The 25,243-nt window shown below is 38.0% G+C and overlaps 1 protein-coding gene across 5 annotated transcripts in view; it reads left to right on the forward strand.

Moving 5' to 3' along the window:
• The window catches only part of LOC121855908, a 38,408-nt gene that overhangs the window by 2,380 nt on the left and 10,785 nt on the right, over positions 1-25,243 (forward strand). For 3 of the 5 annotated variants that reach the window (XM_042351090.1, XM_042351088.1, XM_042351093.1), the window contains exons 2-18: positions 4,211-4,351; positions 6,389-6,521; positions 7,181-7,315; positions 8,414-8,595; positions 9,792-9,947; positions 11,490-11,701; positions 11,911-12,057; positions 13,194-13,394; positions 13,624-13,770; positions 15,497-15,674; positions 16,101-16,181; positions 17,017-17,232; positions 18,863-20,009; positions 20,659-20,860; positions 21,859-22,167; positions 22,661-22,793; positions 24,991-25,197. In XM_042351090.1, the coding sequence (XP_042207024.1) occupies positions 4,271-4,351; positions 6,389-6,521; positions 7,181-7,315; positions 8,414-8,595; positions 9,792-9,947; positions 11,490-11,701; positions 11,911-12,057; positions 13,194-13,394; positions 13,624-13,770; positions 15,497-15,674; positions 16,101-16,181; positions 17,017-17,232; positions 18,863-20,009; positions 20,659-20,860; positions 21,859-22,167; positions 22,661-22,793; positions 24,991-25,197 (3,867 nt within the window). In that variant the 5' untranslated portion in view covers positions 4,211-4,270. Of the gene's footprint in view, positions 1-4,210; positions 4,352-6,388; positions 6,522-7,180; positions 7,316-8,413; positions 8,596-9,791; positions 9,948-11,489; positions 11,702-11,910; positions 12,058-13,193; positions 13,395-13,623; positions 13,771-15,496; positions 15,675-16,100; positions 16,182-17,016; positions 17,233-18,862; positions 20,010-20,658; positions 20,861-21,858; positions 22,168-22,660; positions 22,794-24,990; positions 25,198-25,243 lie in introns of those variants that run through there. The other 2 variants (XM_042351091.1, XM_042351092.1) reach the window with 2 other exon arrangements.

Consider the following 25,243-nt stretch of genomic DNA (forward strand, 5'->3'; position numbering starts at 1 on the left):
ATATATATATATATATATATATATATATATATATATATATATATATATATATATACACAGTTAACCCTCACTTTACGCACCTTCACCACCAATGTTAATGTTGGTGATCTTGTTCCTCTTCTTAAACCTCTGCAACCACCCAGAGGAAGCATTGAAGGGTTTGGGCTCTGCAATTCCCATCTTACGTGACATTGCTGCGTACAGTTCATGTGCGTACTCCTGAACTGACCGCGTGTCAACTGCCATGTTCCGTCTTGCCTGACGAATCAAGTAGCTCACAAGTAAATTCTTCGTCTTGAGAAGCGCCTTGTTGTGGCAATACTTGATCATTGAAGCACCTGCAGACTTTTTGATGTTCATGTGCTCCTTTATCTTGGCTGCATCCTTCTTTATCGTCCGGATCGTAGATTCGTTCACACCATGCTGGCGCGCCAAATCAACCTGTCTTGTTCCTTTCTCCAACTCTTGGATGATCTTGTACTTCACCTCGTAGCTTAGGGCACGTCGTATCTTCTTTGGCTTAGGGCGGCTGGGTCCAGGTAATGCAAGGTTTTTCTGTGGTGGTGGAGGTGGTCCGGTGGCAGCCATTCTTATGGAACAATAGATACCGATATACATGGTGTGGCCGGGAGGGGTGTAACTGACGCAGGTAGGTCAAGGGGCTTCATCCCTCCCGCGGCAGGGCACGTCATATTACATTAAACCAGTCACAGCTAGCGGGGAAAGAGGCAAGGATGCTTGGCCCAATCACAGTCCAATACGTCATATGACGTCACCGATAACGCAACAAAGACATACACTGCGCAACCTACTCGCGCCGCTTACCCAACATGGCGGGATGGCGGGAGGTTTGAATCCAAAAATGGCGCGGCGCGAGATGACCGCCAGCCGCTCTCCGCGTATATGAGTAGATGCACCGCATAAAGCGGGAATTCCGGTTCTGGCGGGGTACCGCGTAAATGTAGAAGCGCGTAAAACGGAAACGTTTAAAGCGGGGTATTACTGTACATGTTTTATGGGCTATTGAGCGTAACATGAATCGTCTGATGTTATGTTAACTAGCATGTACAACCGTGGTCAGTACACCTCAAGTTGGCCCTTATGGCTGGACTACTCTCATCAAGTATTACTCTGATAAATCGTATACTGTAGTAGTAGCTGGTAGGTTGTTAAACTGTGGAAGTATTTGTGTGTATAAAACACTGTCCAGGAGAAAATTGCTTAAATAATATCCCAAGTTTAGTAAGAAAGTTATTATCTATTACTGTATCATCTATACAAAAATGTTCTTAAGTTACAGTAGTTACTGGTTGATTGTGTGTGTAGAACGCAGGGCTGGATTAACCATTAAGCAAAATAAGCACGTGCTTAGAGCATCAAGGGAAGGGGGGCACCACAGAAATTTTCCATAGCTGGATTTACCATGGACCATGGACCATATGGTAACTTTTGTTATAAGAGAAGGGTTCAGTGACTGGCAAAATACTATTGTAATTGACCATCATGAAAAAAGCACTACTCACCGAGACTCTATGCTAACATACTTAATTCGCAGACAGGGTTCGGGGTTGGGGCAACAGTTGGAAAAACAAATTCAGGAAGAGTGTGATTACTGGGAACATGTCTTGAGGCGTGTCATAGCTGTTATTCGTACGTTAGCTGAACGTGGCTTGGCTTTTCGAGGAACAGAAGAAAGGTTTGGATCATTGCAAAATGGGAATTTTTTAGGGCTGCTTGAGCTGATAAGCCAGTTTGATCCATTTTTAGCAGGTCACATTTCGAAATATGGAAATTCTGGCAAAGGAAATCCTTCTTACCTGTCCAAAACCACCTGTGAGGAACTCATTCAACTAGTGGCACAAAAGGTCCACGCGCTCATTGTTGACGAAGTAAAATCTTCTGGTTATTTTAGTTTGTCAGTTGATTCAACACCAGATCTATCACATATCGATCAGTTAAGTGTTGTACTTAGGTACCTAAAAGATGGACAGCCTATTGAATGCTTTTTAACCTTTCTGGAAATGAAAAGCCATACCGGTGAGGAAATGGCAAATCAGGTGTTGCAGTACTTACATGAAGTTTGTAAGCTAAACTTTTCAAAATGTAGGGGTCAATCTTACGACAACGCTGCAAACATGTCTGAGCGTTATAAGGGGATGCAGCAAAAAATTCTAGAAATAAACAAGTTTGCTATATATGTGCCCTGTGCGGCTCATTCACTAAATCTGGTAGGCCGACGTGCTGTTGACTGCTGTCAAGAGGCTGTTAATTTCTTCTCTACAGTGCAGTTGCTCTATACTTTTTTTCAGCCTCAACCAGCCGGTGGAAAATTCTTAAAGGTTGCATTGGAAATGAAAGTGTCTTAAAATCCCTCTCTGATACCAGATGGGAGGCACATGCTATGGCAACAGCAGCAATTTTGAAATCTTTCCTTAAAATTTTAGAAGCGTTAGAATGTATAGCTGAAGACCAGTCACAAAAGGGAGACACTAGAAGAGAAGCAAATAATATTGCAAATAAGATGCAAGAGCTAGAATTCGTTTTTATGTTGAATTTTTGGAATGAGATTTTGCAAAATTTTCATAGAGTAAGCCAAATTCTACAAAATGAGGATGTGAACTTAAAAACATGTGCAGATCTGTATGGATCATTAGCTCACCAACTGTGCACTTCACGAGATAAATTTGAAAGATATAAAGCAGCTACAAAGGATATGCTACCAGATGTTGATTACAAGGCAGCTCAAACTCGCAAACGTATCAGAAAGAAGGTACCCAGTGACGGAGATGCACCAGAAGTATATCTGAATGCCAGAGATAAATTTCGTATCACCACCTTTTACACAATTATTGACAAACTTGAAACTGAGATGAGAAGAAGAGGAGAGATATATAAAGAAATAGCAGAGAGGTTTTCTTTCCTAAGTGATGTGCCACATAATGCCACTTCATCATCTACTGAGATTGAAAGGTATTCTCAGTGCTGTCAAAAGCTGATTGATGCTTACCCAGAGGATTTCAACACTAATTTCTCAGCTGAGCTTCAGCAGTTTCACTTATATGTGCGCCATTAAGTTCAGTGCAACAAAAAATGTAAAAACAAGATTCAGTCATGCTGAACTTTATAAAATGATTGTAGAAGACAATATTGAGTGTGCCTTTCCAAATGTTGATATTGGCTTTCGTATATTTTTAACATTAATGGTCACAAATTGCTCAGCTGAGCGTTCATTTTCTAAGTTGAAGTATATTAAAAATCCCATCAGAACAACTATGCAACAAGGCCGGCTGGATGCCTTATCTCTACTAAGTATAGAAGCAGATGTGTTACATAAGACTAGTTTTGAGGATCTGATCAAAGACTTTGCAATTAAAAAAAGTAGGAGAAAACTTTTCAACTATAAATAAAGTGGACGTATACAAAAATAAACATTATTTTCCATCTTATTGTAAATTTTGTTTAATTTCGAAAAATAACATTTTATTTTATGGTTTAATATTGTTTATATTTTGAATTACATATATATGGGGGGGGGGCACCAAAATCTTTTAAGTGCTTAGGGCCTCTAAGGGTCTTAATCCGGCCCTGGTAGAACGGTTGCTGGGAAGCGTACCTGTGGATGAAATGGAATGCTCAACATGTAAACAGTAAATGTGATGTCGTAATGCATTGATGGAGTAATTGTCAGAAGTTAAAAAAATATCTCAGAAATTTTATTACCCAAATTACAAAGCCTTATCTTTTTATGGAATGTTTATGAGATAAGAAAAGAAAGCATTTATATATCTTCTATATAAAAATTTCCTGAAGTTCCTGATTAAAGTGCAATACTGTTCCAGAGGAATACCCAACCTTTCACTGTTCATGAATCAACAGACTCCATGAGGAACCCACAGTGGAAATATGCATTTAATGGCTTCCTTGGGATATTCTTGGCGAGAATCAACATAAAGTTTCCTATTGTTACTGTACCTGTAGCTACTGGTTATGTTTATGATGAATCAGTATAAATTTTTGTATGGTAATATCTGAATGAACATCTGTTCTATGGGATTTTTGTCATCATATTCTGAAGATTAGGTTAGGGTAGGTTTGGGGAGGGGGCATTTTTATGGTGATGGTGATAGTACTGTACAGTACAAGTATACTGTACTGTGCATGAAAAGATTGCACCTGACCAAAATTAATCAGATTAAAACTTTCTTTGCAGTATGTCTAGTCAAGAAGAAATATTGGTGAAAGTTTGGAAATAAAATAAAAAAAAGGAATAATGCATCTACCTCTTCTGCTGTCTTGTGATACACTTCTCAAAAAGAAAAACTCATGGACCAACTTACACTGGATTGGAGAGGTAAGGCATTTAGAGCATCATACTTTTTCCTATTCAGTAAACTATCAGTAGTGTGGTACTTGTCATGTTCCATCTTTACCCTCAACACAGACTCTCAATTCTCCACAGTTATTTTTTGCTGTTAATATTTTTTCTTATACTCTTACCTGCTGGAGACATTCAGGTTGTGGTATCCATGCATCTGTACTTGTTACCTGGCCTAATGCCCTCCAATAGTGCATATTAAGACTGAATTGGCCTCAATCATTGGTAGCGGAGCTGATTACTGATTGTAGTCATCTGGCTCATCTCTCTCTCTCTCTATATATATACTGTGATTATCTCTTCTGTTTGTCCTCCCACGTGGCTCCGGGACGTAAGCCAGCCTCATCAAAGGCAAATATTACTAGCAAAGACTCTAAACCTGAAGTGACCAAGAGATCAAGAATAGTGATGTCCTTAACAGAAAAATCAGTTTTATTGGTCAAGCTCAGAGGTGGTGTGAGCTCTGGCTCGAGATGTGGTGTCTTTGTCAGAATACAAGTCTTCAAGTAGAGGAATGAGGGTGGAAGAGGACTGGCAGGGAGAGGCTGGCGTGACTGTGTGAGGGCGGGCAGACGCCGGGACAGCAGGGAGAGGCTGGCAATGCGGGTGTTGCCCACCTCGGCAAAATATATAACATTTTATTTACTTGTAAATAATTTTTGGGGGAATATAACTGTGTTTATGTTTTTCCATTATTATACAGTACTACAATATGATTAGTTTCAAATAATGAGGTTAGTAAATGCTGGTACAGTGCATCAGTGATCAGTGTGACCACTGGGCCGTGAGCGTAGAGCATGGCGTACTGGCGTAGTTAAGTGCATGACCTACCAGAGCTGTTTGGTGGCCACAGATTCAGTGATTCTTAAAAGAGTATTCGTGGTTTTGGCTTTTCGCGGGGGTTTCAGGAACGTAATTCCGCGAAAAACACGGGATTACTGTAATAATAATAATAATAATAACAATAATAATAATAATAATAAAACCATAAAGAAATACAAAATGAAAAAGATCAAAAGTGAGAAACAATGTTTGTATGTTGTGTTGTCAATAGTAAGAGAAACAATTGAGACCCAGCAATTGTGTGTAAATGAGGCAGAAAGTCAGATCAGCTACCTGGGACTTGGTCACAATTTTTGTGTTGCTATGTGGCAGCAAGGTCTACCATTAGACAACACATTATGCTTCCAATATCTTCCCAGGCGGTAGTACCTCCCTGTTTGGTAGCTGCCTACTACTTACCTACCTACCTATCACCCTCATAGATTTTTCAATGAGAAAGAACACAGTCACCACAGCTAACATTGGTACCTCTGTGTGGCTGTTACCTCCTCAACACACTGGAATGTAATAATAATTACATAGGAAAATAATCTCTGAATTTCTTCAAGTATTACTGTTATTTTTTTTTTCTTTTTAAGTGAAAAAGCTCTAGAGGTTAGGTTTATTCCCTACATATCTCTTTCAGAAATCCATATTCCAGTTTGCACTGTCTATTGACCTGTAGTTGCCAGCCCATATTTTACTGGGTTTTATGAAAACCTAGAAGGCCAATATTTCAAAGGACCCATCTTGCATCACTGTAGGAAAACAAACAAGCAACTTACTCTTAAATGAACTGTAGATTCATCATGTAACAGCGGTGACACAAGTGTTACATTACGTGTCGATGCTATGTTATTATGTCTTGGCACTGACACAAATTAATGGAGCATACTACTGATGTGTTATTTGTTTGTTCTGATTAATGGTGAAAGGTGTGGTCTTGCCTCTATGACAGCCCAACACTTACCGGGTAACGACCCAACCAGAAGCAGTACCAAACATGAACCCCAAGGCACACCTCCAGCAGCTAGTTTTATGGTTCCATTAAGTTTCACAAATGACTAAATGTCCACCATCAAACTGACAAATACAACAAATATTTAGCTACAGTATACCTATCATAAAGACGTAATGTTATTTTCAAACAACAGGTTACACTATAATGGTGACTGATCACACTGTTTTCAGGATGCAAGGAAAGTATACTTAGTGTCCCGCCAATTCCTGGGTGAAGTGGACCTACGCACGGGTTGTACCTCCAAGATCCAGAAACTAAGCCACATAACTAAGACGGCAGCAGCTGTAAACTACACCTATGATGGTAAGTTTTGGTATTTTTTATGTGGGACGAATATTTGGAGTTGTGCAGTGACCGCATGCTTGGAGACTGCATCCCTTATGGAGTGGGAATGGGTAACTAGTAGATATAAATGTTTAAACAGGGTCATTGTATAGTACTGTACCTGTACTGTAGATATGTAGTTACTCCTCCCTGTGTGTGTTATAGAGCACTAGTTTTCCACCTCTTCTCTTTCTTCAAGTTGAGTTCAAATAATTGTCTCTCCTTGGTACTGTTGTATGGTTATAGCTGGTGGGTTGATCCTGAAAATTCTATTTTATGACTGAATTGGTGATGAGGCGTCTCAAAAACACTTCCTCCCGTTGTGTGTGAAGTGAAGTTTGATCAGACTAAGCTTGTTACTGGAAGTTTAAGATTATCAATGGGAAACAGTGAGAGCTCGGATTTCTTTGATTAATTCAGCATTTCTTTCTCCAACTCTCACTTTTTTTTTTTTACCAATCAATGAATCTAGTGTTTTTGTCATCAGTACAATACACTGGAACACTAAGCATGATTGCTACTTACCGGATATGACTGCATTATATACAGTAAATCTATATTTTGTGAACTGTATTTTGATTTTATTTATTTTTTCCATTTCTCAGTGAACCTTAAACTTAAAACTGTGTATTTTTCAGGTACTTATATTTATGGCATCTTGACATCTGGTGACATTTTCTTCTGGAACCAAACTTCTGAGTTTCTAAGTCAAGCACTTGGAATTCCTGCCCTTGTCACACATGGGACTTGCTCAACAGGCAGGGATTCACATGGTTAGATATTTTACAATTAATTATTATATCTTGACTGTGTATATTATAGATACTGTACTTATGTTATTGTTGTTATGATTGCCTCTATACACCGGCTTGACTGATTTTTACTCGTGCATAATCTCACATCTGTGTATAGTACCATCTTAGTGAAGCTATTTTTACCCAATCCACCACCACTCCCTCTGACCCCACTGCCCTTCTAAACTCCCCATGCATGAGTCTGCTTCTCTATTGATTGAATTTTTTAGTATTCTACTCCATCCCAAGTCCATGTTTTCATTGCCATAAGTCAAGCAGGAACCATTAAACTATCACAGTTCCATATTTACCTTCAAGCTTACTTCTCTTCTCTTGGTGATACTTCCCAGTGCTCCAGCCAGTCTCCTCCCATCTATTGTTGTCATTAATTTCTCTCCATTGTAACCTTCATATTCAACAGGACTTCCAAATATTTTAAGCCTTCAACTTACTCCCGCTCCTAATTCTCCACCGTGATTTTTCAGTTTTATTCACTTAATTTTTATGTTCTTTATGGTTTGTCAAAATGTATTCCGGTACTGTATGTCAAACTCTTTCCTATCAAGAACCATTACCTTACTTTTCCCAGTCCTGTACAATATTTATCTTCTATATTATTCATCCTTCCTTCATACTCTCTGTCAAGAGTTATTTATCACTTTTTGTCATTCTTTTTCACTCAGCAAAAAACACTGCAGTACTTATCATCATTATCACAGTTTTATGGCCATTTTTCACACTTATGTGGGTTAGCAGCCTCTTGCAGCCTCTCTTGTCAGGTTTATTTCTGAGATCATTTCTTATAACCTCTCCCCATGTCATTCTTGGCCTACCCCTGGCTCTCTTCTCTTTTGCTTTCAAGTTCAGGCACCTTGTGACTCGATTGGTCTCTTCCCTTCTCTCCACCTGCCTGAACCATCTCAACCTACCTTTATGAAAAACCTGACCAAAACTCTCAATGCCCAGCTGCCCTCTTAGCTGTGAACATGGAGAGACATATACTACCAGTTGCCAAGCTGTAACTTATTGAGAGAATTGGAAGCGAAAGATGAGTAAAATGGCTTATTGTTTTCACAGATGGTCCACTCCAGGCTGTGCAGGATTTCTTTAAGCAGCTAAAACCACAGAACCTTGGGAACAATGAAACCACAGAAAATGTTGAGTCCGCTCCTGGTTGTTCCTCGCCGTCACATTATAAGCCAAATATTTTTGCCTCATCTGACTGTTCAAAAGTTATTGTGGTCCTGGGTGCGAGTCAGGTGTGTTCAGTTTGTGTACAATATAGTCTTGTTGTTTTATACTTATACTTTACTTGTGTACATGTTAATATCACCACATTTTCAATCAAACTTAAAAGAAAATTTTTGATTTTTTTTTATTAATTAGAATTAGATACAGAGGATAAGTTTGACAACCTATAATGGAGGGCTGCCACAAGTACCAGGCCTGAGTGGTGTCCCAACATGTATAGGTCTTTTTATCATAAATGGTTTATAGTTTATGTGTGGTTAGGTGAAATAATTAAAAGGTTTTACCCTACATATAATTTTTTTTTGTACCCCTCAGCAAATATATAACTGTCTATGTAACTGTGTACTGTACAGTTATCTGTTTATGGCCTTTAAGTAATTTATCAAGTGACTATGAGTTTCCTTCATAAGAACACCCTCTGGCACAGTCTGCTTGGTCCAGAAGCTATGTATAAAGAGCTTCTTTCTCAGTTGATCCAGGTTAGTAAGGTGGAGCCTTGGCCCAGTATTTGCTTCAAGGGCAGGTGACCTTGAAGGTAGCTGCTGTGCCAGTACTCTAAATAGTACCTACCACAAGCCATGCATTTAATTAAACAAAAATGATTAGCACATTCCTTACAAAAATCATAATATTTCTTGGTAAGGAAGCCTGAGTGAGCATCATCTCATGGGTTAGGGTCTGCTTTTGGTTGCACTGCATTGTGGGTGTAAGGTCAGCCTTCAGGATGTTTAAACGGGCAAGAATCATAAGAATATATTTTTATACCATCCATTTACCGCATACCATAATTGAAGACTACAACGTTTAAGGGACAGTACTGTAGTTAGATTAAAATAGCTTTTAATATTTCATCTGGAGAAAGTGTCAGAAGTTTTGTTGTACTGGACTGGAATTTAGTCTGGTAAAGTGTCATGATATTGTACAGTACAGTACTACCACTTCCCACTCCTAAGTTGGCTTCTCCCTGGTGTGTGCAGTAGGCAGTCAATGGGAGCAGAATGCAAATGGCAGCCACAGGTGGTGTAGTGTGTTCTTTTAATTATACAGTATATGCCTACTCCCAGTCTCCCTTTTCAGGGCACCAGTAAGATTAGTCCTCATACAATAATAGGACCTGCCTGTTTATTATCTCTGCTAGGAAATAGGATTTAAGGACCGGACTTCCATTTTTCATATTCATTGTCTACAAATCTTATCTTTCCAGGTATATTTGTGGGAGAAAGATTTAACAAAACCTTGCAGTAAAAATTCAAGCACCATTCCTGGTCATTGGTCAGTAGTGTTGTGTCACAGTGGTATCCCACTACCCAGTCTACTGTCAAGAGAGACTCAAGTGACCTCATGCTTCTTGTTACAGGGAGTACGTTATATTGTGTTGGTTTATTTTTAAGGCATTATTATTCTTGGGGTGCAGCACTGGGGTGGATACAGCCTTCAGGGCCTCCCCATTTCACTTAGCTGTGAATGGGTACCTTATTTTTACATTTGGAAAGTGAAGGTGGTTGACTACAGTGCTTGCCACACTGCCTCTTGTTCATTGTTCTGTTTCTGCTGGCCCTCTAATGGGCCATCTCTTTTGGGACCCACTTTATATTTATTTATCTTCCATACTGCAGTATTACTTGGAATATTTGGTCCTATTAGAACTAGGGCTGCCCAGACGTGTGAATGTTTTTGGTTTTTGAACAATGCCACTCTTCAACAATAAAATTTTCCATGTACATGTTTCTGAAATGCCACACTGACACACTGTAACTTGTTTTGCCACAACTGTATGTTTAACAATTAGTAGTTAGGTGAATAGATGGCTTATGCTTCATTAAACAATTTCATGGTAGTAACAGGAACCTAACATTGCAATCCACCTGGCCTTTGTTTCTGTCCCATTGCATTTAGTTATGGCTAGGGTGGCTCTGCTTGCTATTTTGGGCACACGGGCAGCTTTATGTTGAAACTTTTCATGTTTGAGCAAATTTTACTCTAATAGAGGGTTAAATTTGGTTAGGTTAGGTTGGATTAAGTTAGAGGACGGGGATGGGCTCGGTTGTTTAATAAATCTACCGGTATTTCTATCTTTATCATCTTGATTTTATTTCCATTTTAAATGAAGAAAAGTTTTAAAACCCCCTAAAAAGGAATGAACTTTTGCTCAGCTCAGAATGATTAAAGCAAAAGTAATCAAAATGTTTGCACTGCTCTAGTGATTCATCCTATTACTTGTAAGTCATATCACTTTTACCACACCAGATTGGCTTTATCCCTCAGGGGTTCACACCAAGACCCATTAGTCTGCGTCTCTGGGTAATATATCCTATCCTACTGAGTTACAAGTTTTTGACTTATGTATTCTTACAACATGATCTCTCATGTAAGATTTCTCTCTAATGGTTGAAATGGTGAATATAGACATTTGTTTTATTAAAGTTTATCATAAGGTTGAATATTGCATATTCAGGGACTTTGTCATATGAAGAGACTGTTTAGTCTGGCACTGCACTTGATTGCCTTCACATCCCCAACTGTAATGTTAGGCACCCATTTACTGCCCAGTAAACTGGGGGTGCCCTCATATTACACCAGCAACCCTAAAGACAGGAGGTAGCACTGTATCCACTGGGCTGCTGAACCTCTTCTAAATACATTATATTCAGATTAATATTTGTACAAAATGTTGGTATTGCATGTGTTAGCTGTTTTGCCAAATTTTGTAGGCAGGAGACCATGTAGAAAGTGAGGTTGAGTTTTCTGATGGTTCCAAAGCAATTTTTGAAGATAATAGGAAATAGAAGCATTTTGTATATGCAACTTTGTTAATCCTGATTTTATGATTCATAGCCTTTGCCAACCTATAATATTTCAGAACTTATAAATCCATGTTTAGATTTTCCATTATATATTACAGTCTCAGGGAAAACAGTGCCACACAACCTTCAGCTTTGTTGATAACTCCTGTCTCATTATGACAACACTCACTCTACAATGGGAAGGTTCAGGCTGCTTGGTGCCACCTGCTGCAGTAGTGTCAGCCTTTTGGAATTATATTTCTGTTTCCCACCAAACATTTGGAATGAGAGAAAATGAACTGCTACAAAGAAAAGGAACATTAATTTCTCAGTAAGCCAGATATTTATTTTCTGTGGTTGATAGGAATTATAATTTTATATTTTTTTTGTATGTACTGTTGAATACTGTAGTGTGTAGCAGTGCTGATAACATAGAAATTTACATTAGGATCCTTACCCCAAAACTGACCATCTGATTCTTTCATTATTGATTAATGACAAACTACAGTATAAATATTCAGTTAATTTTCATGCTTTCAGGTATGCCCATGGTCAGTGTCTCATCAGTATTGCTGTAAATTCTCTACAGCAACATTCAAAATTGCTTTACTTACATCCCATGTGTAGCACTGTTGTTGTGGCTAATGTTAGTGATGCTGTTGGTCAACAAGATCTTTATAATGCCAAGTTAGTACAGTATAGTTTGTGAATTGTACAACAGAGGGCCTTAGAATTACAAGGCTGCAAGCACCATTTTTAAAAGTAAGAAACAAGCCCCTAAAGTTTTTTGTTTGTTACTCCACAAACAGAAACCTTTCAGTGCTATTTTCGACCATGTGAGAGTAACACAAGGCCGCAAATCCAAGCTCCACAAGACAGAACTCAAATTAGAGAATACTTTGGTACCAATTACACCATTACCCTTGCGTTGGCACTTGCGGCCTTGTGCTTCTGTATTCACCCCTTCACTCCATAGTAATCCTCTTTTTCTCCCTCCTCTATACAGTAGACATGCACCTGGCATAATCTGCAAAATCAAAATCCTTATTATAAAGGAGTATTGTATGTTTTATGTAATTACCGGTACTCATTTTGTTACTGTTTTTCTCCTCTTATTTCAGTTTTTGTTTTATTCAACAAATACATTATTTAGCTCTATACAGTACAGGTACTATAAGGTTTTGTATCAAAATTGAAGAATTTCTCTTAATTTTATATTTACCCTCTGTTTGGTCAGCTCTCACTTGTGTTCTGTCCCCTGTTATTTGATCTGTGGTGTTATGGTTTACAGATTTATGGTGTTATGGTTTACAGGTTTATGGTTTACAGGTTTATGGTTTACAGATTTATGGTATTATGGTTTACAGATTTATGGTGTTATAGTTTACAGATTTAAGGCATTTAGTTTACAGAGTTATGGTTTACAGATTTAAGGTGTTGAGTTTACAGATTTAGGGTGTTAGGTTAAACAGATTTATGGTGTTATGGTTTACAGATTTATGGTGTTATGGTTTACAGATTTATGGTTTTATGGTTTACAGATCTATGGTTTTATGGTTTACAGATTTATGGTGTTATGGTTTACAGGTTTATGGTTTACAGATTTATGGTGTTATGGTTTACAGATTTATGGTTTTATGGTTTACAGATTTATGGTGTTATGGTTTACAGGTTTATGGTTTACAGATTTATGGTGTTATGGTTTACAGATTTATGGTTTTATGGTTTACAGATCTATGGTGTTATAGTTTACAGATTTAACTGATTTCAGTAACAAGAACAAACTGTAAACATTAATGGTATTCATGTTATTGTCCCAACAGCAACAGTAAATCACACTGGGTGAGTGACCTGGCTTGGTGTCGAGATAACACTTATGTAGTGGGATGTCTGAGGTCTGGTTCTGTCTTCATAGCCACAAGGATGGGACCCTTAGTGAAGATCTCTTGCTCAGGAGAGAACCTACAGCTCCAAGCAGCCATGATGTTACCAGTGCATCCTTATTCTGCCACACCCAGAATAGAGTAAGTTCTCTGTCTCTGTATGTTGGAAGTGTATGACATATATAAAGTGGCTCAATGAATAATAAGTAGGAAGAAGTTAAGCAAAGTCCTGATGTACTGTACTGTTGGTGTATTAATCATCACCATTATAACCTGGCACATACTCCCTTTCTTCTTGCTTATCCTCATCCCCCTTTATTTACTTTATGTTAATTGTATATACAGGATATATATTTTTTTTACATTTCAGTTCATGTAATGAAAATTTGAGTGAAAGCTCTGATAGTTCACCATCAAGGCTCACTTTCTCTGTATCTTGTCATCCAGTGAGGGACCAGTTTCTTCTGTCATCTGGTTTGAGAGTCTCTGTGTTAGCTCTCCCTGAAAATGGTAGAAGGTAAAGATTTATGAGTTTCTTACTTTATGTTGTTGGGATTTATTCTATTTGTGTGTGTGTGCCCATTCAGTGCAAATGTTTCTGCCTTTTTAAGAACAGTAGAGCCTCACAAGAGGTTGATGTGCTGCTGCCAATTACTTCACATGCAGAGCCAGCCAATGCCCTCAAAGTGAATAATGCTTGACAGCAGGGAAACTAGCCTGATTGATAAGGCATTGCTGGGAAAGCTTAGAGAGGTACCATCAGGTTATCACGGCTAACTCACACAAGTGTGGAAAATGGTCTTAAAACATTGATGGTTATGATGATGATGATTGTTGTGTGATGAGTACACTACAGCCTTCCCAGAGACCAGTGGGGCTAATCAGGCTGGACAAGATTGAGAAGTTCTGGCAGTACTCCTTTTTTAACTTATTATTATGTTTTATTACAAGTTCTTGATTTTGCCTCACAGATATTGTACTGTTGCCCCTCTATTTACTCTGTGGTTATGTTCTTGTAAAGCTCCATACTAATAGAAACTGTGGACAAAAATACTGAGGGCTTATGGGTAATAAGGGTTTAGTTTCCAGACTCACAAGAGGAACTCCCTCATTCATCCAATAAGCTAATATACTTTTTTTTTATGGGAAATAACTCACCCAGGCACAGGTCATCGAACCACAACAGGGCCTGGGGGGCTAAAAAATAAGAGTAGAAAAATATTTGAATTTACTACTGTACTAAGTTTTATTGATGATAATGATGGTCAACTTAATACTGTATAATGATAATGTTGATGTTTAAGTTTGGGGATTCTTCTGAACAACCTGGGGAGACTGGAGGGTGTTGTGTGGAGTTGGTGGAGGAAGTGACAGCTATGGTGGTGTCTCACTTATGAAAGAGCATGGTAGAAGTAATGGTGACAGAGGCGGTAGTGGCAGCCATGTGAAAAAAAATGGTGGTGGTCATGTCTTGGCTTTATTTTGCAAATCTTTGGCAGTCCTCGTTATTATTGGGGGTTGCATTCCTAAAAAAAAACTGTTTAATGAATAAAAAGTTTAATGAAAAAAATGAAAGTATCAGAAATTATGTTAAACTTCAAGCCAAGAGCTCTAGCAATATCCAAAGTTTGTTCCCCCTTTACTGCACTGTATTCACAGAAATATATTTTCTTATCTGCTTCATTTATATTTGTTTCCATTATAATAAAAATAAATATTAAAGTACTTAATATTCACCAAAATATTTGTTTTTTGGGGGTTCATTATGGAGGGACTCACCCGTGGTGTACTCCTCAGGCTCCATGTGGTGGCTGTGTTGGACCATGTATGATATTAGTACTTCCACACTCTGTATGTACAAAAAATAAAGGGACACAGTTACTTGGCCTTGAAACTGTGTAAATTGAGGGCTTACTGTACTGTTTTTGACATTGCTTGCTGTTTGGTGATACAGTACAGTACAAGGTGAATTTGTCCAAGTTTAACAGCCAATTTGCCAGACTCAACCTTATTATATTTCACATTTTGTTACCTAGTTGTCTTACTGTACTGTAGTAATAATATTTTCACCCAAAGGGGTATTATTCTGTAAGTCCGTTTGACAAATTATTTTGTGTGTGTTTGACGATTTTTTCTAACATTTTTAATGTTAGATATCAACTGCTGTGTCTGAGAGATTTCCACATATAATCTCATAATTGTGGCGAGTATTATTCCTAAAGTTTTATCTCTCTTGTTCACAGAGATGCAGAAGTTGTGGATCAACTGCTTGCAACTGCTCACCATGCTTTATACTTGCTCCGCCACTCTTCCTTGACCCATGATTACGCCTACATTCGTTGTAGCACCTGGAGACTGGCCCGATCTGTGCTAGATTTGTCTCAAAATATTAATGAATCGCTTGGAGCTGATGAATCTAAGGTACAAGTTACCATTAACATTAATCATAATCTTTAAATTATTAGCTACCTTCTGTATAGATCTTGAGAGAAAAAAAAGATAAATAATACATAAGTTTTGCAAGGACTGGAAACTTGATCATAGGTTCAGATGTTATTATATTTGTAGAAAGAAAAGGTATAACCTAGCCCAGGAGTAGGTGGGTTTTTGGTTGCTAAAAGTTTCCCCATTGAGGAAATATCCCATCAGTATTTCCCTGTCATCATAAGCCAGTCTGACTGATTACTCCCTCCTCTCTTCATGCAGGCCTTGTCTTTCCACTATTACAATGATTTATAGAAACTACATTGCCTATTTATATCTTTAAAGGATGTCTTCCTTTTAAGAGTAAATGTCTTTTGTAATAATGGGAGTATACACATACAGTATTGTATTGTATTATTTCAGATCCACTTATGGGGCAAGAAGAACCAGAATGTGGAGGAATGCAAGACTTATCCAGATGTTGCCACAGAAGGGGAGCACATGGTGAGACCAACCTAGTCACATTGTTCTTTTAATGCCAACCCTTTTCATATTAACCTGTCATCATCATCATCACTAATAATGTTTTACGACCATTTTCCACTCTTGTGTGGGTTAACTGTGAGAATCTGATGGCAGCTTTCCACACTGCATAAATTCTTGCAGTGCCTTCATAGTCAAAAAGTTCCAGGATTAACTGTACATCTGTCCTCCTTGACTTGAACCCCTCAGTCATAAGCTTATATTGATAACATTGTTCCATACAGTTTCTCTGCCTCTAGCTAACACTTTAACGGGTGTTGCCTGCTCTCTCGAGCAATTTTATAAATTATTAATATTTTCTTTTTCATTCATATGAACTATTTCTTGCTTTGCTTTAGTGTGGACAGACAGATACTGATATTCTTATTCCTAGCATTAAGCAGCAACTGGGTTACCCCACCATCTTGGTGATGATATTAGCCCACAAAAAAGTTGTTCCACCATTGACAAGTGTGCCTTTCATTGTAGGCATTTATTACTTAGTGTACAAGAAAGGAATCCAGTTCTCTACTTCAGTTTGGTAATGAACCTGTTAACATTCACTTGTGAATTGAATGATCTATCCACCATATGCCTTTAAAAACCACTTGTGTAATCTAGCACATTGTATCTCGGGAAACACTTGGCTTGATGTCTAGGTATTCAATGTGACACTTTAGTATTAATGACAAGGGCCACAACACAACACTTAGTTCTAAAATCAAGACTGGCAGATAATAACATGAATTACATTACCGTAACTAAGGTAAATATCTACACCAAATTTTTCTTTTAAAATGATGTCAAAACTCTTCAGATTGTGCAAGTGATGAAACCTCTCGTGGCAGCCTGGACTTTTATTGCCTCTCACACGGGGCCTCAGACACAAGACTGGAGAAAGAGACCAAAGCATGTGGCTAAACAGTTGGTGAAGCTTATCAGTACATTGATGCAGACAACCTTAAATGGGGACTACTCTGAACACCAGGCTCAGCTCTTACAAATGCTACATGTCTTTCACCATTTTGTTAAGGTAAGTCAGGGAGATCAGAATAAATGAGTTCTAGACTCAAGGCAGAATTGTAGTTGTTAGTGGTGTCTTTGGTAAGAGATAGTTGTGTAGTCAAGAACTTAGTACAGAAAAACTGAGAATTATTTTGGCTTGTATGTGTGGTGGAAAGGTAGCCAACACCACAACTGTTCTTTCTAACTATAACTCTTTTTCTCCAGACCAGAGAACATTCTGGTTTTGAACATAGTACAGGTACAGTATTGTACAGTGATTTTTGATGGGCATTTAAAAAATTGTAGTCTTTGGGCACATCAAGGAACACATCCCTCACAAAACGAGAGGAGGTACTGTACCAGTATATTTACGAACATGAAGTTGGTGCTTCAATTTAGATGTGAACTCAAATTGATCTAAAAAGTATGATAAATTAATTTGAATAATCTTAGAAATATAATCAATGTAATTCTATAGTCTCACTTAATATATCTGCTCCATTTATACTGTACTTACTAACTAAACTAAAATATAGAAGTCTTCAGAAAGCAGTATACAGTAGTATAAATAAACACTGCTGTAGTCAGTCACACTTGCAGGTAGAAATAATATAAAGGTGACAAGTACAATTAGGAAGAGGTCATTATGATGTAAATATGCCTGTGATCCTTTCTTTCACAAGTGTCCTGCTGTGTTTTGTTGCCTAATTATATCTTTTAATTTATTCTTTTCTAACTGATGGGTTATTTCCTGACTATATCTGCCAGTTCAAGAGTTCATCAGTGCTTTATCTTGTTCAGCTCTTCATATTACACATTAATGATCATTCTCATGTACACAGTTCATCCCTCTATATATCATTCACTCTGACTATCCCATTCACTCACAACAGAATGTATAGTACTGTCATGCTTCCATAAATTGATAATAATAAGAGATATAATGTAGCACGTTATTTAACATTGATTTTAACGCCATTATCCCACCCTCACGGCATTTAGTTCATGGGCCTTATCCTTACCTCATATATTAACATGGCAAAAGGCATCAGAACTTTGGCTCACATACAGAGCCAGGCCTTACTTTAGTGATGACTACTACACTAGTTGGTAACAGTCAAGAAGGTTGAATGGATGGAGGCGGTGTTCACTGTGAATGTAACAGAGATGCTTGAAGCCAGGCCGCCGTTTTGGTGACGCCAACAAGGCCACAGTTGCCGCAGCTACTTATGAACAAACGCAGGATTTATACTATTGTTTTATTTATTATGCACATTATAGAGGGATCAACCAAGGAGGATGAAGTCACTGAGAAAAAAGCACTGCCATAATGGTCAAGGCATCAGTCACACTCAGTGACTTCACATGAGGCAGCGGGTGCCGCCTCCATCCATTCAACCTCCTTGGTAACACTTTATTAGTCTTTAGTGCTCCCAGAGGGAATATTGCTGGCATCCCTTGGCAGGTTGTTGTGTTGTGGTTCTTCACCTCTTTGACTCGTTCAAAAGATACCCTTCAGAACAATGAAAAATAATAACCTTACCAGAAAATTATCAAACTTATATTACATCTTCAGATTTTTTCACTTAATAAATATTTAATTATTTTTTAATAATATATGAAGAATTTTTTTTTGTGAACTGTATCTTCTTCCACAGGTATTAGCGGTATGGCCCAGATCACTGCATATGATTAGACCCACATTATGGCTCACACACCAGATCATTCACACCTTCCTCAGCTGTGAGAGACATGCTGGGGAGAGCAGCATGATAGACACGCTGCTTATACTGACACAAGCGCTCTCCTCTGTGGAAAGTACACTTGCCCAGATCTATGCATTTAGGCCTGTGTTAAAATCCTCTTACCTTTTGAGGTATAGTAATGTTGATGAGGCTCCTGGCATAGAGCAAACAAATATTAATGCAATTTCATGCAACACACAAATGGATGGAATGTTTAAAGGTGATCCTGCAGTATGTGAGAAGATGAAAAATCTGTGGATGTGTTTGTACGTGAACTCTGTGAAGGTGTATACTCGACTTGGAGAAAAGAAATTTGAAAGAGCGAGTTACCAGAAGTCAGTAGCAGTGATGAACATAACCCAGTGTAGATTACAAAAGCTTGGATGTGACTTTAATCAGAGGAAAGTTAAACTCAAGAGATGTAATCAACTCTATTTAAATGGGATTTATCATGGTGCTATAGAAGAATGGAAATCTGAGATAATCCAAAGTTTAACTCATGAGAAGAGTAGAAAGAAGATATGTCAGTATCTTCATTCTATTCTCTATACATATTTACTCTATAGAGACTTCATTGGCATCTCAAACTTTTTCTCTTGGTTGTACACTTTGCTGAGTTCAGATTTTAGTGTACAGAATCAGTCTAGTCATTTGAATGGTATATGTTCAACTCCAAAGACAGATAGATCCATTGCCAGACACTCGGAACTGGATTTGGATATATCGCCAATAAAGAAAGAAACAATCAAGAAAGGCAGTCAGGAAGTGAGGGACATCTCAAGAGGATCTGTACTTCGAAAGAAATCAAAGGAGACCTCAGAGCAAGAATTTAAGTCATCTGCCTCCAAAATAAATGACTCAGAGACAAGAAATCAAGAGTCAGATTCTAGTGGAGGAGAATTTCAACTTATGTGCAATTTGAACAGTGCTGCTCGTCGAATGATTGGAAGTTTTGGTCGAATTCTTGCAGAAGTATTTCTTCAACGTGATATTCATATACCTTCACCGCACACTCCTCATTTAATACCACCTATTTGGATTGACTATCAGGAACTAAAAGGTTTGTTTGAACTTTTCATATTTTCCATTATATAAAAATCAAATGAAAACCATGCAAACTTAAATAAGTTAAGGTAGTTGAAAATGATTTGTAAATGTTCCTACTAAAGGCTTGAGACTTTTTAACCAGGGAAACCCTAACCTACAATGGCTGGGACTAATCCAAAGATAAGTCTTTATAGATGATTCACAGTATTTGCACAACTTGCCTTTCCGTGGAGTCTCAGTTGTAAAGCAGATCACAGAATCACCTCACTGTCAGCTGCCAAACTCACATTTTCACAATAAAAGCCAAATGCCTGGCTTGTTTTGTTTATAGAGGTCTTGTAATTTGGAATGTTTAGTTTAAGGCAAGAATGTACAGCTCTATACTGTAGGTGTGTATGAGGTCAACAGTGACCACAGTAATCAAGTAAAAGCTTTTCAAAAGGGAATTATCCAAACTTATTGAGTTATTCTCAGTGAAGAGGTGGTACATCTTCTGCACAGCCTTGGCTGGCTGTTGGAAGCTACTGACTGGAGTATACTGTAATCATAAAATATGGTTGAAACAATAACTAATGATTGTAAGAGGTGCTTGATGAGAAATTTCCATTTGCTTTAATGAGAAAGGTGTCACAGACTAATTTGTATGTTGTTTTGTGGAACAGATAGAGGCATTGGTACAACAGCCCTCAGCCCCACCATTATGAAGGATGTCATCCATGAAGTACATTGGTCAACTGAGGTAGCAGCACAAGCTTTAGCTATTGCTGGGTACTGGAGTGATCTCACTGTCCTCTCACTGGATTTGGGAGATGCAAGAACAGCTTTGCTTTCTAGTCTTGTTGCAGTCATAGCTGGGAAACACAAGTAAGTTCTTTGATGGAATAAAACCATGTCATCTAATACCATCTTTTCTAATTCTCTATTAGTGTGGTACAGTGCATCTAACTGACAGGTGTGTTTAATCTTAATATCTGAGATAAAGTGGTTTGTAGAATTTTTCTTTGTCTTCCGGTGTTTCTCAATATTATTTTCTCTCTCATTTTTGTTTTTTACTTCAGATGCTTTTTCATCATAATCATTTACTTTTTCTTATCCTTGTAAATCTTCCTTTTTTAAGTTCTCATCTTTACTATTTTACCTTCATTTCACAATTACTGTACTTTACATTACCTTGTATTTCTTTAAATTTATACCACTTTATCATTACTCTTTTCTTCCTCTTTGTCTTCTTTTTCTTTCATGTACAGTAAACCCTCACCTTTGTGTAAGGTTGCCTTCGTTGACCTTTATGTAGATTGAGGACACAGTCTTTCTTGAAATTTCCTGTAAAAGGCTCCAACAGGTCATGTCTTCTTTTAAATGACTATTATGAGTGATATTCTCAGTTATCAAAGACATTATTCCTGAATGTGATGTTAAGATAACGATAATGACAGAAACAAGTTCAGGGAATTTATGAATTGCTTATGGTTAACTTGATGAGGCCTCACAACCTGGAGTCAGCAGCTTATATTGACAATACAGTAAATTCACTTATAATTCATTGGGAGATAATAAATGATACTGTTAGGCGATGTAAAGGGTTTTGAAGAATGAAGATTAGAAATATATGTGTGGAAAAAAGTGACAGTGGACCCCATTAGCCTGATAGCCCATTACAAACAGTGTGGTAACAGTACACTGTATATTAATCCTTCATTACACAAGGAGGTAGTGTGGCAGCACTCCTCTCTACTGACTTCACTTCCCTATTTACAGACACTGATATTTCACCCTAGTTCTGCTACCCTAACTAAATGTATATGTACTATACTTCTCTAGTTCTAAAAATCTTCATTTTGAGAGTTGGAATATTTCCTCAGAGTGCCAGTGCCAAGCAGTTTACATCCCTCAACTCTGATTAAAAACTATGTACTACACTATGGACCTATGGAAGATGCCACACCATCAGTATTTCATAGTTACCAAGAGCTTATACAGGTGGCATCTATGACATGCCTTGAGGTCCTACCAGACATCCTAGAAGAATGCCTCCAGAAGGTCCAAGAGGTGATGCAGCTGCTTGAGGTACTTGTGCTGCCACATGTGTACCTTCCTGCTCCACCTGTGTTCTGTCCTCAGGTGACTTCATGTATGGAGGACACACCACAGTTACCCAGTGTCTCCATCAGGTGAGTTGTCTATATAATACTTTTTTAATTATCTCATGCTAAGTCACTTGCATATTCCAACTAGTTAAACAGTTGTAGAAAATTTACACCAATATATAGGTTACCAATCATCACTATACAGTACACTTAAATATTCTCTCCATTATTGTGCAACAGAAACTATGTGAAGAACATTTGGTTAACCTTTAAATGTCAGCCATCATCAGTGGAAGTTAGCTGTATGGACAGCGACCATCATCAGTACAGTAGATGTTTAATGTTTGTTGCATTCTATTTTGTACATATAGGGGTGGAGTAGGGAAGCCTTAGCCACTGGTTAAAGGTGAAATAGAATTGTTTAGATACTTTATGGGTAATTGACTCAATTGTCTTGACACTCCTCTAGACACAAATTACTTCTAATAGAAATATTTCTTACCCTTAAAAACTTTTGTTGGGAGAAAGAAACCACAAGATTATGAAAACTGATCCTTTAGCTTCACTTCTTTTACAGATATGATGAAAGGACCTTACGGAAGGAACTAGCAGGTTGGGTTAGAGTATTTTCCTGTGTCATCAGTGCAGCAGGACTAGCTCAACCTTTATTGCTGGATCTCTCCCATACTTTGCAACATAATCCAGAAAAGGTATTGTTTCTAGCATATTCCCTTTAGCCCAACAGCTCTCATAATACAGGCTGCTTATGGGAGGGAGGGGGGGGAGTGTTTCTATGTCTTTAGAGAACCAATCGTCATTCCTCCCCATCTGCCCCAATAGAAGATCAAGTACAGCAGTTGACCTTTGGAGACATAAGGTCTATTAGAGCTGTATCTATCCAGTCAGCACACTCCACCTCAGGACAGGAGGTGACTGTTGTATTCACTCAGCTGCTGCAGCCCTACAGTAATATAAGAAGATAAGAATAACAAGAGCACAAACCTAAAGCCACAATAATAAATAATGTATTCTCTTATACTCAACAGTATGGAGATGTTCACATAGCAAAAGTTGCAAGAACAATGAACAAAGAATTCTGGATAAGTTTTCTATATGTTGCTGAAGGATATACTGTAGGGTCAACTCTCAGACTAGTCCTTTGAATTATGAAAGCTGCCTGGATCATCATCATCATGCATACAAGATTGACCCTGAAATCCTGTTTTCAGGGAGAGCTCTTAGCCAGGTGGTTTGTATACCCTGTTTACCCCCTTAGGTTTATGGCTTAATCGGCTGAACTGAAATAGAAAATTGTAGTTTGGTTCAGAGCAAAGATGACATAGCCTAACTTTGGCATAAAGTGTGTTGATTGGATATTCACGGCTCTAATAAATCTCATGTTCCCAGAGGACAACTGTTGCACCTGACCACCCCATGGGTGTGATGTGGAGGGAAGGGTGATTGGTTTACCCAAAACAGGTATATGGATAAATCTTCACTGACAAGGGGCCCCAGTAAGTATCCTGTATTACAAGAGTTGCTTGACAATACATACAGGCACTCCCTGGGTTACAGAACACTTGGTTTACAGAAATTCAAGGATACAGGATGCCTCCCATAAGTACCATTATAAAAAAATTTGGGTTGCACAAGAGTTTTTGGTATTACAGAAGGTAACTAGTACGGCGTAACAACACTATTTGTGGAGGATTATTCATAAGGTGGCTGAGCGCATCCCCTTGTGTTATGCCACCTGTGATTCAGTACAGGGTACAGTACAAATTTACCTTATGGAAGGATCGGTTTACAGAAAATTCGGCTTATAGATAGGGTCCAGGAAGGGAACCTTTCTGTAAACTGTGGAGTGTCTGTACAGTAGTTTTACTAGAAAATTAAATTCAGGATCAGTCCCTCATTACTGCTTGTTTTGTAAGATTTTTAACATTTTGTTTAAAGGTAGATTTATTTTTGTGATAATTTACTCCTACAGTTCATGAAGCACACATCCAACACCAAGGTTCTTTATCAGTAATCTGGCAGCTGACACAGATTATATTCACTTTGGATTCATAGATATTTTTTTTTATTGTTTGGGCAGTGCAGAGCCAAACACTTCTTACCTCACACTGTAGTGTCTCTTCAATATGAGATGCAATGTTCACTAGACTGTAATATGTAGTGATTACCACTGACTTTGTTTCACTATTGGTAAGTGCAATGTATTTCATCTCAGAGTTATATTGTGACCATAGTTATCTTACAGCATTTGTTTTCATTCAGTCCCCAGTTTGTACACATTCTAAGCTCATTGACAGGTGGTCTCTACATTGTAATAGCTTAGTCATACTCTACTGTTAATCATATCCTCTTTAGCATTTCCTTGGTAATCTGAAATCTGGGAATGCTTAATTTGTACTGTCTTACCAAACTGAATCGTGTAACTAGTTGTTTAGCCTTAAAACGTTATACAAGTATGCCCAAACTTGTCTAATTTTGATTGCATAAAAAGTTGTCTCAACACTCAATATTTGGCCAGAATTCTAGATTTAAGTGTTGCTGCTGTCCAGTCATTTAAGGTAAAAGGGAATTGACTTAGATATAGAACAAGAGCTACATGATGTTTTTTTATGAGGCTGCTCTATGTCCTCTGGTCATTATATACAGTTGCTGACTCTGCTACTCCATACTGTCCTGCTTATCAACAACACTATTTATGTTACATCTTTGACCCTTCTTCCCCTTAAGTACTTGAACTTACAGTGGCATTAGTTTTCTTCTTTGCTACACTCTTACATTTTCTTTAGTTAGTGTCCTCCTACTCAACACATTTGCTCTTGTGCTTCTTGACTTTTAAGATTATTATTATTATTATTTTATTTTATTTTATTTTATTTTATTATTATTCAGGTTTCTGACATGTATGATGAAGAGCTGGAGAACTTGACAGAGACACTTGGTCATGTTCAAGAAGACTGGACTCCTCAGGGCCCAGAATGGTCAAGAATCTGTCAGCTTTGGCACAAGTTTATAAACCACTTGTGGACTCTTCACGCACGGGATAAATTATCTATATGTGTGCGAAAATTCACTGCAAATGCCTCTTCTTTATATCAGGTGAATTTGTTTATTAGAGCAAAGAAATGACATTGGGCCTTGCATC

The sequence above is a fragment of the Homarus americanus genome, unplaced genomic scaffold (genome assembly GCF_018991925.1).
Source record: "Homarus americanus isolate GMGI-L3 unplaced genomic scaffold, GMGI_Hamer_2.0 scaffold19117, whole genome shotgun sequence".
NCBI lineage: Eukaryota > Metazoa > Arthropoda > Malacostraca > Decapoda > Nephropidae > Homarus > Homarus americanus.